At 45.9% G+C, this 13594-nt stretch overlaps 1 protein-coding gene across 5 annotated transcripts in view; it reads left to right on the top strand.

Moving 5' to 3' along the window:
• The window catches only part of Prickle1 (prickle planar cell polarity protein 1), a 91625-nt gene extending 80537 nt beyond the window's left edge, over positions 1 to 11088 (top strand). For all 5 annotated transcript variants that reach the window (XM_085678779.2, XM_085678781.2, XM_048444781.3 and 2 more), the window contains exons 3-8: positions 128 to 241; positions 968 to 1105; positions 1771 to 1974; positions 4982 to 5168; positions 6413 to 7276; positions 8896 to 11088. In XM_085678779.2, coding sequence (XP_085534905.2) covers positions 128 to 241; positions 968 to 1105; positions 1771 to 1974; positions 4982 to 5168; positions 6413 to 7276; positions 8896 to 9752 — 2364 coding nt within the window. In that variant the 3' untranslated portion in view covers positions 9753 to 11088. The remainder of the gene's footprint in view (positions 1 to 127; positions 242 to 967; positions 1106 to 1770; positions 1975 to 4981; positions 5169 to 6412; positions 7277 to 8895) is intronic.
• The last annotated feature ends 2506 nt before the right edge of the window (positions 11089 to 13594 follow it).

Below are 13594 nucleotides of genomic sequence, written 5' to 3'. Positions count from 1 at the left end.
TGGCTCAGCTGGTCCCCTCATTAGCTGCAGGGGGGCAGACCCCCGAAAGGAGGGAGAGGTGAAGACCGGCTCGCTCAGACCTTCCTTTTGTGTATTGATGGCATCCACCCTGTGCTGCCCTCCACAGATCCAGCTTTACTTTGCTTGCTTGCCAGAGGACAAGGTCCCTTACGTTAACAGCCCCGGAGAGAAACACCGGATTAAACAGCTTTTGTACCAGTTGCCACCACATGATAACGAGGTAAAGTAACAGGAGGAAAGCTAATTAATAAAAAGAAAATAAACAGTAAGCATCCTGGGGCCTTTTCGAAAGCCCAGCTCTTCACTGGCTAGGCCGCTCTTTAGCCTTTCTTAAAAGGTTACCTTACAAATAAGGCTTTTCTTTTTTTTTTTTTAGAATAGAGAAAAAGAGTATCACAGCGGGACACTTCACACAAGTTGTTCTTGATAGTGTTTTCAGCCACCCTCCAATTATCGCGAGCTTTTCCTTCCATGTGCAGGGCGAGCACTTCAGGGTAGTTAAGGATCGAAGACCTGCGTGCCTGCAGAATGCAGCGTGAAGAAGTGAACATGGCAATTATCCAGTTTCAACCTTCTGTGGAAGGTGGCATCTTTCTTGCTGCTAAGGACTGCAATCAGTTCACATTTGGAAAATAGTGAGCCATGCCTGTTCTGTCAGATAGTGTGTCCCTTTTCTAGAGATTGAGGTCCATTTTTCTTTATTTTTTGACACGGGGTCTGGATCTCGACATGCAGACCAGGCTGGCTTCGAACTCCTGGAGGTCTCAGCCGCATGGGTGCTGGGATTAAAAGCGTGAACCACCACATCCAGCCACGCCGTGTTATCACTGAGGGTTTGAGGCAGGGCAGGGCAGGCAGGTGTACTGTTTTCCTTCCCGAAACTCTGGGAAGGAAGAACAGTCATGGCCGCCCTGCAGCACACACCTCTGTTCTCTTTCCTGCGAAGGTGCGGTACTGCCAGTCTTTAAGTGAAGAGGAGAAAAAGGAGCTGCAGGTGTTCAGCGCTCAGAGGAAGAAAGAAGCGCTCGGGAGAGGAACCATAAAGCTCTTGTCCAGAGCAGTGATGCATGCAGTGTGTGAGCAGGTAGCCCTTCCTGGGGCGTGCCAAGGGTGGGTGATGCATGCAGTGTGTGAGCAGGTAGCCCTTCCTGGGGCGTGCCGAGGGTGGGTGATGCATGCAGTGTGTGAGCAGGTAGCCCTTCCTGGGGCGTGCCAAGGGTGGGTGATGCATGCAGTGTGTCAGCAGGTAGCCCTTCCTAGGGCGTGCCGAGGGTGGGTGGCGGCGGCGTGGATGGGGTGAGCAGAGGGTAGCTGACGGCTGGCGTGGATGCACACCCTATAAAAACTTCCGAAGAAAAAGAATTCCCTAACGGTTCTTACTTACTGTCTGCGCTGCTGTGTGACAACGGAGTCAGTCAGTTTGAATGACCCTGTGTCCTGCAGGGAGGGACCCTTGTATTTAAAACACAGAGAGATGATGAAGACATTCTGATCCCCTACTAATGGTTCTCAACCCCTGGGAAAGCTCTAGAGTGGGAAGCAGCTCAGTCACACTGGACAGAGCTGGGAAGAGTGGCTGTGTAGAGGTGTTGCTGTCATTTAATCACCAGCAGTAGACAGAAATTAAAGCTATCCTAAAAAGACGAGAAACAAAAAATCTTGTAGGTTTTTTATTTTTTAAAGTGGGAAAAACTGAAAATCCAGTAACGTAAACGAAGGGTCATTTTAATTTCCAATGTTTGTTTTTAGTGTGGATTGCAGATGAACGGAGGGGAGGTTGCGGTGTTTGCCTCCCGTGCAGGCCCTGGAGTGTGCTGGCATCCGTCCTGCTTTGTCTGCTTCACGTGCAATGAGCTACTGGTTGACCTCATCTATTTCTATCAGGATGGAAAAATTCACTGTGGCAGACACCATGCAGAACTGCTCAAACCTCGATGCTCAGCCTGTGATGAGGTAAAAAAAAAAAAAAAAAAGAAAGAAAGAAAGAAAAAGTTCATCCCTTAATGATGGAAAAAAAATAAGCCAACAGCCAACATTCCACTGTTCACAACTAAGCAAAATATGTACCTCCTGCTTTTGTTCTTTATGGATATTTTTAAGATAGAGTTGCCCATTCACAATGGAATTCTGTGTAGCCAATAAATAGAAGGCAAGCAGGTGCTTTTTGCTTATCCATGGATGTCTCTGATGAAGTGTAGGGGGAAAAATACTGCAGAAAAATAGAATACAATCATTTTTATTTTTTTCAAATATAGGAAAGAACTCAATATAATATCTATGTTGTATACAGTTAGCAAAGGTTAGAAAGACAGATCAAAGTTAGTTGAGGATATAGAATGGATAACAGTGTAAAAGGAATTTCTTTCTCTTACATTGTTATTATTATAAAGATGTTGGTATTTTTTTTAATGGTTTCATTAGGCTAGGCAGGCCTCTAACTTACTATGTAGCTGAAGTTCAAAACTTTGAATTCCGTCTTCTCCTGCCTCCAGCTTCCAAGTGTTGGATGATGCCCACCAAACTTTTTATTTTAAAGTGACTTATTTTTGAAAAAGTTGAAAAGATACTATAGACAGCCCCTATACACCTTTCTCCCCGCTCCCAGGTGCTAGCTTTTCCATAACCATGCTGTAGATGGCATCACCTGCAGGAGCCATGCCTATACCTATTGGCTGTGGTTAGATTGTTGCCTTTTCTTTATTTTTTTTTGACCCATCAGTGAGTTTATTTTAGGTCTTTAGGTCTTATATATCATATAGGAAAAGGACATTACGTGGTTCCCTGCAATTAGGGTTCCTCTTTGTGTCTTCTTTGTCTTCCTCAGTCTAGGACAGAAAGTTTTCTGGTTATACATCCACACATATATTTCTTTAATGAAATATAAAGATTTTAAAGTCCTTCATGTGCAGGCGGCCTCTGTGTCAGACAAAACATTACCTTCACAACTGTTCACACATCCCCAGCCTCACTGTGGCTCTGTGTTCACTCCGCAGACACTGGTTTCAGTTAAAACATATGTAGACCAAAATTGACTTGACTGCTAATGTGTGCTTCATCAGATTTCGCCACTCAAATGGTTCTTGGGAACAAAAGTGTAATAAATCACTTCTACCTCCTTCCAAGTTTAAGCAAACTTTTAGTTTCCCCTCTCCAACAGTGCCAGTTTGTATTCTTGTAGGCAGATCTTTGTCAGTGAAATGGAAACATGCATGAAGCCAGTATCTATCTGTAGCTATCTATGTAGGCACACATATTACAAACTATTGCATATTTTGTAGTTGACTCTTTCTTAGAGGTGTGATTGAAACATGAGGGGCCGCCTTGTTGGGGTTTCTGTCCTGCCTGATACCCCACAGCTGTTTAGCCCCAAAGAAAATCACACAGAGGTCTCCATAAGTTTATAAACTGATTGGCCCATTAGCTCAGGCTTCTTATTAACTCTTGTAACTAACTTATATTAACCCATTGTTCTTATCTATGTTAGCCACATGGCTCAGTACCTTTTTCAGCGGGGCAGGTCACATCCTGCTTCTTTGGTGATTTGGGCAGGACTGGAAGGAATGGGCTTTCTCCTTCCTAGAATTCTCCTGTTCTCATCGCCCCACCTCTACTTCCTGTCTGGTTGACCTGCCTATACTTCCTGCCTGGCCAATCAGCATTTATTTAAAAATGATTGATAGAATACAGACAATTCTTCCACACCATATGATGAGCACCAAGAATATAAACACAATATAACTAAAGTCAGTGGGTCAGGCCCTCTGTGGTAACAAAGTCATACACTCATTGGGTATGGTGGTTCACGCCATTGATCCCAACACTCAGGAGGCAGAGGCAGGCAGATCTCTTGAGTTTGAGGCCAGCCTGGTCTACAGAGCAAGTTCTAGAACAGCCAGGGTACCCAGAGAAACCCTGCCCCCAAAAACCAAATAAACAAAGTTATACACTCTTCCAACCAATGCAAAGCAGATACGTAGAAAAGAAGGATTACTTTTTGAAGTTATCGATGATCTGATGAGGATTTAACTTAACGAGAAATTAAATGTAGAAAGTTAGAGCAATTAAAGAACATACTAGAACAGGTTGACCTTCCAAATCAAAGACCCCCTTCAAATTGAAACTAATGTTTTCTTTCTTTCTTTCTTTCTTTCTTTCTTTCTTTCTTTCTTTCTTTCTTCTCTTTTCTTTTCTTTGTTTTTCTTTTCTTTCTTTCTTTTTTTTTATTGCTTCTTTTTGTAAAAGTTCAGAGCTTTACAGTTTAAAGCTTTGGAAGCAAACAAGCAAACAAACAAGGACAACTGTGTGTCTGTTGACACTGTCCTGACTTCCAGTTGCTCACATTGACCCTTCTCCTTCTCAACCCTGTCACTCAGCTTTGTCCTGCAAACTCAATAGGCCTCATATTGCTAAGTTCCAGGAGCAAGAGCTTTTCCGTGCTGGGTTTGGTGGCCTCTGTGTACCCTGTGGGTGTGTCAACCTTCTGTTCCACCCCTTCGTACTCCGCACGCCATGTCCTCTGCTGTGAGCTTTTTCTCTGCTTTCTGCAGCTAACTGCCTCACTTCCTGCATTTTCTTCTCCTCTCCTCTCTCCTGGGTCTTGTCCAGGCAGCTGTACTTGCCCACCATGTGCCCCAAGATGCCAGGGTCATACAGGTGGGCAGACTTGAGGTCTCTGCCTTTTTCCACTGCTAAGGCACGGCTATTTTATAGCACCTCACACTCCTCACCAGATGACCTCGAGGGCTAGGGCCGCCACAAGGGACACCTCCAACAAGAATGTCACTACAAAATGAACCCCTAAGACGGCGCCTGCTGCAGGGTGTTTGAGCGCAGGTTCGAGAGTCAGTGTCAGTGGTGCAGTGTGGAGGCTTGTCTTGGACATATGCTAATTTATTTATTTGTTTGCTTGCTTGCTTGCATACTGACTTTCCATTCTGCGGTTCTGTGTTTCTTTTTAAAGATAATCTTTGCTGATGAGTGCACAGAAGCCGAGGGTCGTCACTGGCACATGAAACACTTCTGCTGCCTGGAGTGTGAGACGGTCCTGGGGGGGCAGAGGTACATCATGAAGGATGGCCGCCCCTTCTGCTGTGGCTGCTTCGAGTCTCTCTACGCTGAGTACTGTGAAACCTGTGGGAAGCATATTGGTGAGTGTCGCTGCCACCCGCCTCCTGTCTGCCCTGTCATGCGGCCGCAGCCGTCGGTGATTATCCGCAGCCTTGCTTCTTTGTTAACGTTTGTGAAAATTGAGGTATAATTTACATGTGTCGGAGCACACGGCGCGTCAGCGATTGTCAGATGAATAGTCTGTTCTGATTGTTCATTACAGCGAACACTGAGCTGATTCTGGGCATGCTCAGTTAAAGTTCTCCTGGGCCTCTGGGGATTTTCCTTTTTCTGGTAGGGTTAGGGGTAAAACCCAGGACCTTGTATATACTAGGAGAGCCCTGGTCACACCATTTTTTTTTCTCAGTCTATTAACACATCTGTTTCATGTGTTTTGGGGTTAAAGTCTTTCATTGAAAATATACCGGCAGCAGCGAACTTTCAGTCAGCAGCATGTGGCTCACAGTTAAAGCCGATGTAATACTTGTATCTGCATGTGTGTAGAAGCACAAGACAGTGGTTCAAGTGCATGCCCCAAGCATCTTCAACAGCAGAACAAAGCACAGAAATGCAAACGTCATAACACTAAGCATGTGAAGCTCAGGATGCTTGACTATAGCACAGGAAGTGGAACCAAAGGGTCCCTTTGTATGGCCTCGGGGGGGGGGGACATGTGTTGGTCAATTTAAATCTTTTTTTTAAATTAATTAATTTATTATATATACACTTGCCAGGAGATGGCACCAGATCTCATTACAGATGGTTGTGAGCCACCATGTGGTTGCTGGGAGTTGAACTCAGGACCTCTGGAAGAGCAGTCAGTGCTCTTAACCTCTGAGCCATGTCTCCAGCCCCTCAATTTAAATCTTAATGGATCAGCCATGTCTCCAGCCCCTCAATTTAAATCTTAATGTAATGGATCTGCCTGTCTGTTGATGACCATGTTTTGGCTATCAATCTTGGGATTACAAACAATCCTTTGAACAGATAAGGTGCAAAAATACATTATCTACAAATAGGGACAGCGAACCGTATATGCAACCCACACCTGACAAGATCAAGACAACAGCGAGCCAGATGTGTGTGTAATGCACACCTGTCCTAACACAGAGTCTAAGGCAGGAAGGGGCCGGAACTCAGAGCCAACCCGGGTTCACAGCTGGCTTGGACCACAGAGTGAGATGTTTCCTTAAAACAAAGGCCAGAGTGTTCCCATCACCCACAAGTTCCCCCTGTCCACACCTCTCCCCAGTACCTAAGTGTTTTCCTGTCTCTTTTAACACAGGTGTGGACCATGCACAGATGACCTATGACGGCCAACACTGGCACGCCACAGAGGCCTGCTTTTCCTGCGCTCAGTGTAAGGCCTCTTTGCTAGGATGCCCCTTCCTTCCAAAGCAAGGTCAGATTTATTGCTCCAAGACCTGCAGCCTTGGCGAAGACATGCACGCCTCTGATTCTTCCGACTCTGCCTTCCAGTCTGCCCGATCCAGGGACTCGAGGAGAAGTGTGCGCATGGGCAGAAGCAGTCGCTCCGCAGACCAGTGCAGACAGTCTCTGCTCCTCTCTCCTGCTCTCAACTACAAGTTCCCCGGTCTTAATGGCAACGCTGATGACACCCTCTCTCGGAAGCTGGATGACTTGAGTCTCTCCCGGCAGGGAGGAGGCTTTGCGAATGAGGAGTTCTGGAAAGCCCGAGTCGACCAGGAAGCCTCCGAAGACCCTGAAGAATGGGCTGAGCATGAAGATTACATGACGCAGCTCCTCCTCAAATTCGGGGATAAAAGTCTCTTCCAGCAGCAGCCCGGTGAGGTGGAGATTAGAGCCAGTGAGCACTGGATGCCTGACAACATGGTTAAAAACAAGCCTGACGTGAAGCCAAATCACCAGGGCCTGGTCAGTAAGAAGTATCAGTCTGATATGTACTGGGCACAGTCCCAGGACGGGCTAGGTGACTCTGCCTATGGCAGCCATCCCGGCCCTGCCAGCAGCCGCAGGCTGCAAGAGCTGGATCTGGACCACGGTGCTGCTGGGTATAACCATGACCAAAGCCAGTGGTATGAAGACTCCCTGGAGTGTCTGTCTGACCTGAAGCCAGAACAAAGTGTCCGGGATTCGATGGATTCTTTAGCATTGTCCAATATCACAGGTATGTCACCCTGGGATTGTGGGGTGTTTGAAAAAGCAGGCACTAAAAGGTTTATTAACAAGTTACCACCGAGTGCCAGTAGGTGGCGTCGTATTTAAATCTCTGGACGAACAAAGGTGTTTCATTTAAATGCCACAGGATGTTAGGCGGGTGTGTCTGTGAGGTGAGTACTCAAGTATGATGTCCCAAACAGAGCCCTTTGTGGCGGGAGGAAACTGATTTGGATAAGAACATCTTTGCCTGGATCAGGGGTTAGAGATTCTGTGTTTAGATGATACTATGTGAATTTTAAGATAGTAAAATTAGCCTGAGCATGTTATAAATTTTTAACTGTTTAAAAAAAAAATCCTTGGATTGCTTTGTGGGTTGAGATAGCTCAAAAAAAAACTAAGCGTTTTTTTTCCTCATTATAAAATTGTGCTTTAGTGTTTCCAAGGCAAATTCTTATTATTTATCCCATGCTTTATGTTAAAATGACCCTGAGTTATATAAAGTGGATATTATTAATTTTAAATAGGAGGAAACAAATTGTTTCACAGCTAAGTGGCTGATGTTACCCAGGGTTTGAAGATAAGACTGGTATAAAGAAAACCAGCATGTTATATGAATTTCATGTGAATGTTTGCTTAGGACACAAAAACACTATGCTTCTGCAGCTAGTTCACAAACTAGTAATAGCCCGTCCTTTATAGTGTTATAACATAGCCAGGAAAGGACCGAGTGTTCTCCACTGCCAGTGGTCTGTGCAGAATGGTGAGACACTGCTCTCTCCTGGTTCCTGGCCTGTCACACGGGTCCTCTTGTAAGGAGAGCGGAGAAAGCATGGCGGGTGAGATTGTCTGCCAGACCCTGTTGTACTGGCCAGGTTAACGTGTCACCCATACTGGGTACAACTGGGTGAAAGGCAGCGGCTGGATGGAGGTGAAGCTCAGAAGTACAGGAAACACTGTGTGTGTGCCAGGCCCTTGGTTTAACCCCCAGTGCTAAAAGCTAAAAAGTAAAAATGCTAGAGACTGACAGTCCTTGGGAATAATGGTGCCAAGAAACGAGCTATCCTTCAAAAGTAGCGCGTTAGCATCTTCCGGGAGCCGGTCAGGGGCCCATACCAGTCTTTCGCTGTCCTAGATTCATAGAAACTTGAGTAAGTCATATCGTCACCGAGATCATTGCTCTTGGTTTAGGAGGAATAAGAGAAATCTGGAAGTGATGCATTTTAAAGGCTGGAGTGGAATGACTGACCAAGGGCACAGGCCTGGAGTTGGCAAACCTTTGCTTTCAACAGCTCAATTTATGGCTAGTTTCTGCCACAGGGGGAAGCAACCCCAGCAGTCTAAGTACAGCTGTGTTCTGGTGTGACTGACATTCAAAGGGGGTGGCTCTCGGAGCTTCTGTCTGTGCTGCTCGTGGCACGTGCTAGAACAATCTTTAGGTTCCCTGGTAACATTAGCGTAGTTCATACTTCTCAGTTGGTAAACATTACACATTGGCTTTCCCAAGTGTGTTTGAATCAGGTGATCGAATAGGGAATTTTCTTGGAGATGCCTTTCTGTACCACACTGAACGGCTGTGCGGATGTTGGGACTTGTGAGAATCACATTGTGTTTTGGGCTCTGTTGCAGGAGCGTCAGTGGACGGGGAAAGCAAGCCAAGGCCGTCATTATACTCCCTGCAGAACTTTGAGGAGGTGGAGGCCGACGACTGTGAGAAAATGAGCAACATGGGGACTCTGAACTCCTCCATGCTGCACAGGAGTGCGGAGTCCTTAAAGAGTCTGAATTCGGAGTTGTGTCCAGAAAAAATCATGCCTGAGGAAAAGCCAGTCCACCTGCCGGTGCTCAGAAGATCCAAGTCTCAGTCCAGACCTCAGCAGGTCAAGTTCTCGGATGACGTCATCGACAATGGGAGCTACGACGTCGAAATCCGGCAGCCTCCAATGAGTGAAAGGACTCGGAGACGCGTGTATCACTTTGAAGAAAGGGGATCCAGGCCTCACCACCATCGCCACCGGAGAAGCCGGAAGTCGCGGTCCGACAACGCCCTGAACCTGGTCACGGAAAGGAAGTACTCTCCCAAGGACAGACTTCGGCTGTACACACCTGATAACTATGAGAAATTCATCCAGAACAAAGGCGCCCGGGAGCTTCAAGCCTACCTGCAGAATGCCGATCTCTACGGCCAGTATGCCCACGCCACGTCCGATTACGCCCTGCAGAACCCAGGAATGAACAGGTTCCTGGGGCTCTATGGGGACGACGATGACTCCTGGGGTTCGTCCTCCACGTCCTCCTCCGATTCCGAAGAAGAAGGGTATTTTCTCGGACAACCGATCCCCCAGCCGCGGCCGCAGAGATTCACCTACTACACAGATGACCTTTCTAGTCCAACGTCTGCACTGCCCACTGCACAGTTTAGTCAGAGGACAACTAAATCCAAGAAGAAAAAGGGACACAAGGGCAAAAACTGTATAATCTCTTAACCAAGTAGACACCGAGATGATCTGTTTAAACGTTAGCCATTTAACCCGGACTTGGACCTTTCATTCACTATAGGAGAGTCGCTGAAATAGTGTAGAATGCTTCCTTGGCCTATGTAAATGAGAGCCTACTGCTGTTTACAGTCAGATCAACACACGAGGGGCGTGGCTTCCTCCAGCTGGCCCTCCTGGGTGGCGCCAGATTAAAACACTGTCTTGTGCCAGTGGCAGGTTAAATGACAACTGCTTTGGTCTCCGGTCCACAAAGAGAACACTCCGGAAACCGCCACCAGGTGATTGGACAGAGTGTTCGTTTTAGAAGCCGGATAGCCACCTTTGTGAGCAATAGTGCTTGTCCTTAACTCAGTCAGGTTGGCTCAGGTCCTGAGTGGTGTCGTGTTGTGAGGCATGCATGTCACCATGACGACCTAGCTAACCACCACGTGTCCCGTTGTGTGAGGCGAACTTGTTCCCCTTCAGCCCTTATTAGCCAGGTAAACATTGTATTTCTTCCAGCTACAGATCGAAAGGCCTTGCTATTTATATGTAGTATTTCATAGACCTTAAGTGTATTCCTAATTTAACGGTGCAAATATTAATGTATATACTGTACAGTTCAGATTTTAAAGCTGATATTTTTATATCCCTGAATTGCAAGATGTTTGTTACACTGCCGTGCTAGATTCATTAGGGAACCAGAAACAGCATTTATGGGTGAGATGGTTGCTTGTATTTTAGTCAGGGTTTATAAGTTTAGACAGTCAATTTATATTGCTTAGTGACGGAAAGTTGGTTTGTTTGTTTTTTTTTCAATATTATAAAAGGCTCTGTATGCATGGTGGGGCTATGTACATACTTGTTACTGGGGCCCTGTTACTCTTACAAGTGTTATTTATGGGTCAAGCTTTGTAAACTGTATAAATGTAAAAACAAGCCCCACACATACCTCTGGAGTATATGGTGAAACCAAGGAGAAGCTGTTGGGTGTTCTTCCCTGGGCAGGGGGAGGTCTCTCAGCGGTGATAACGTTTGTATTTTTGTGACAGTCTGGAGACTTACTATGTAAAGAGATGTTATTTCTCCTGCCCTTCCCTCCCAGCTGGTTGTTGGCCTTTAAAAGTAATTTTGAACAACCGAGTTTCCAGTTGCAGTAGGAACGAGCCAGAGCACTTCAAGTTCACAGGGCTCTGGTTCAAGGGGAAACTATGTTGGATTTGAACTAATGAGCGGGTAGTTTGGGCTGTGCTGTTCTTGCATTCACATCTCAGTCCTAACTAAAGGTCCCGGTGTCATCCTGGGCCTTTCAGGGAGGTGTTTAATAAAGGCTTAATAAATGACAGCCACTGTTCTGAGTATGAATTCTTCCCTTTTGCCCAGTGCTCAGGCATGATTTTTTTTCCCATAGTCCTCCTACCGCTAACAGATCTTTGTTGAACCCCAGACTTACAGAAACTGTTATTTATCAAGAGCAAAGAAAGGCTGTCTGGTCTTGAAAAGACCAGACATGAACCCAGTAGGTAAACCTATGGTCCAGGAACCCCGCCCCATCAATCCATCCCTAAAAAGGGCAAGGCTAGGAAGGGTCCCTTCAGCAAAGCTGCAGCAGGAAAAGAGCCCTTTCCTCTGCAGCTACATCAGCATTGCCTGGGTCTTGCACATTTTGAGAACAGGTCAGCATAGAAATGGAGATTATTCATGGCAGAAATCCCTCAGACAGGATTAAACACCGAGGCTTATTCCCACTCCTCCAGAAGTAAACTATTTGTCCAGTCTCAGTCCACACTTCTGATGTTCCAAACACAAGTATCTCTTCAGAATTCTAGTTGGGCCGGGCGGCCTTTAATCTCAGCACTTGGGAGGCAGAGGCAGATGGATCTCAGTGAGCTTGAGGCCAGCTTGGTCTACAGAGCAAGTTCTAGGACACATTCCAAAGCTACACAGAGGAACCCTGCCTCAAAAACAAAGACAAAAAACAAAATAAAAAAAAAATTCTAGGGGCTGGAGAGATGGCTCAGCGGTTAAGAGCATTGACTGTTCTTCCAGAGGACCTGAGTTCAATTCCCAGCAACCACACGGTGGCTCACAACCATCTGTAATGAGATCTGGCGCCCTCTTCTGGCCAGCAGGCATACATGGAGGCAGAATGTTGTATACATAATAAATAAGTAAAATCTTTTAAAAAAGAAAAAAAATTCTAGTTGAGGCTGGGGGTCTAGCTCAGTGACACAGCGTGCTCATGCACAAGGCCCTGGGGCTGATTTCTAACAGAATGGTGGAGAGCTCTACCCTCTAACTTGCTTTTCACTTCCCAGGACTGCATACAGTCATTTCACCTCACTTCTCCCATAGCTGTTTAATGATACACTTGAATTTCCTCATACATATCCTACAGCGGCATATGTGCCTATACACTGAGCAGCAACATTCCTGGGGACAAGCTGACATATTTGAAGGTGTTGGATCCCCGCAGTTTTCCTGCAGGAATACTCCCGGTTCACACGCTGTATGAGCAGGCACACGGACAGCGTTCTTGGTGTTGAAGAATGGGAACTGCTACAGTGTAGTAATATTCTTTTAGAAACTGCACTGAGCAGCCGTACTCAGGCCAGTGCAGGTGTGCACCAAAGATAGGTGCTGCCCTGCACACTCAAGTGCAATCAATCTCAAGGGATTGTTCTTGCTAGTAATCTGGCAGCTATCACGGTTTCCATTTCCATATGTAATTATATAGATTGCCAAAACCTAAGGAAATAGAGATCCCTACGAACAATACTCATGTAACCTTTGGGCTTTAGAATCTGTTCACCACTGAGATTACCGAAGGAGAAAGAGGGGCAATCACTGAAGAGTCCTATAAAGAAAGAACTGAACTGCAGTAAAGGCCTGAACAGGCCTGGTTACAAAGAATATAAAGTATTCTGGTCAGTCACTGAATTCCAAAGCTTGGTTCGAGACAAATACCACCCAGAACTGCCTCTGAGGGCAGATGGTCAGACCCTCATGGTCCTCACTAGAGCCGGTCTTTACAGTGCTCCCTGACAGAAAGAGCCATCTTTGCATCTGCCGTTCTCCTGTCACGCTCTAATTCCTCAGGGAAGTCAGGTCACCTGCTGTCCCTCCTAAGCAGATGACAAGAGCTGGAGTGGGCACCCAGGACTGTTACAGCTGCCCTGGGGAGGAGCCAGTGTTGTCAGGTCCAAAGTATTTCAAGACAGGCTAGGCGTGGGCTTCTGTAAAACCCTCAGGTTTTAAACGCTTAAGGACGAAATGTTTCTGAAGACTATCCATCAAGATGAACCTGTCATCTCAATTCCGGTCTTCAGTCATAAAGTCAGGAGCCTCAAGGTGGTTAGAGTTCTCTAATGAAGGCCCAACACTGTTTATAGAAACGTTATTGGGAGTCTTAGAAACTAATTACAAAATCCTTTATCTGTCTGTGCTTGTCACAGCTCATTCCCCACCTCCCCACCCATCTCCATGTCTGTTCTTTCTCTTTAGAAAACAGAAAATTAAAAAAAAAATCAGAATTAAAAAATAAAAAGCAAACAAAATCAAGACCCATAAAAACAAAATCAGAAAACATACAAGCAAAATACCAGAAATACAACAACAAGAAAATCCTCAATAAAGCAATGAGACACAAAAAGTCAACAAAAACACCAAGTTCATTTTGTGATGACCTTCTACTGCTGGGCATGGGACCTGCCCTTAGTGTTGGCAGTGAGACATTGGAAAGACTAATTTTTTCATTTGCAAGTGGTTATCAACTGAAGATAGCTTCCCGGTTAGGGATGGGAGCTCATGTGCACTCCCCTCTCAGGACTGGGACCCCATTTGGATTGAAC

This window comes from Myodes glareolus, chromosome 19 (genome assembly GCF_982192425.1).
Source record: "Myodes glareolus chromosome 19, mMyoGla1.1, whole genome shotgun sequence".
NCBI lineage: Eukaryota > Metazoa > Chordata > Mammalia > Rodentia > Cricetidae > Myodes > Myodes glareolus.
Note: the sequence above shows the minus strand (reverse complement) of the source record. Positions and strands in the feature narration are given on the sequence as shown.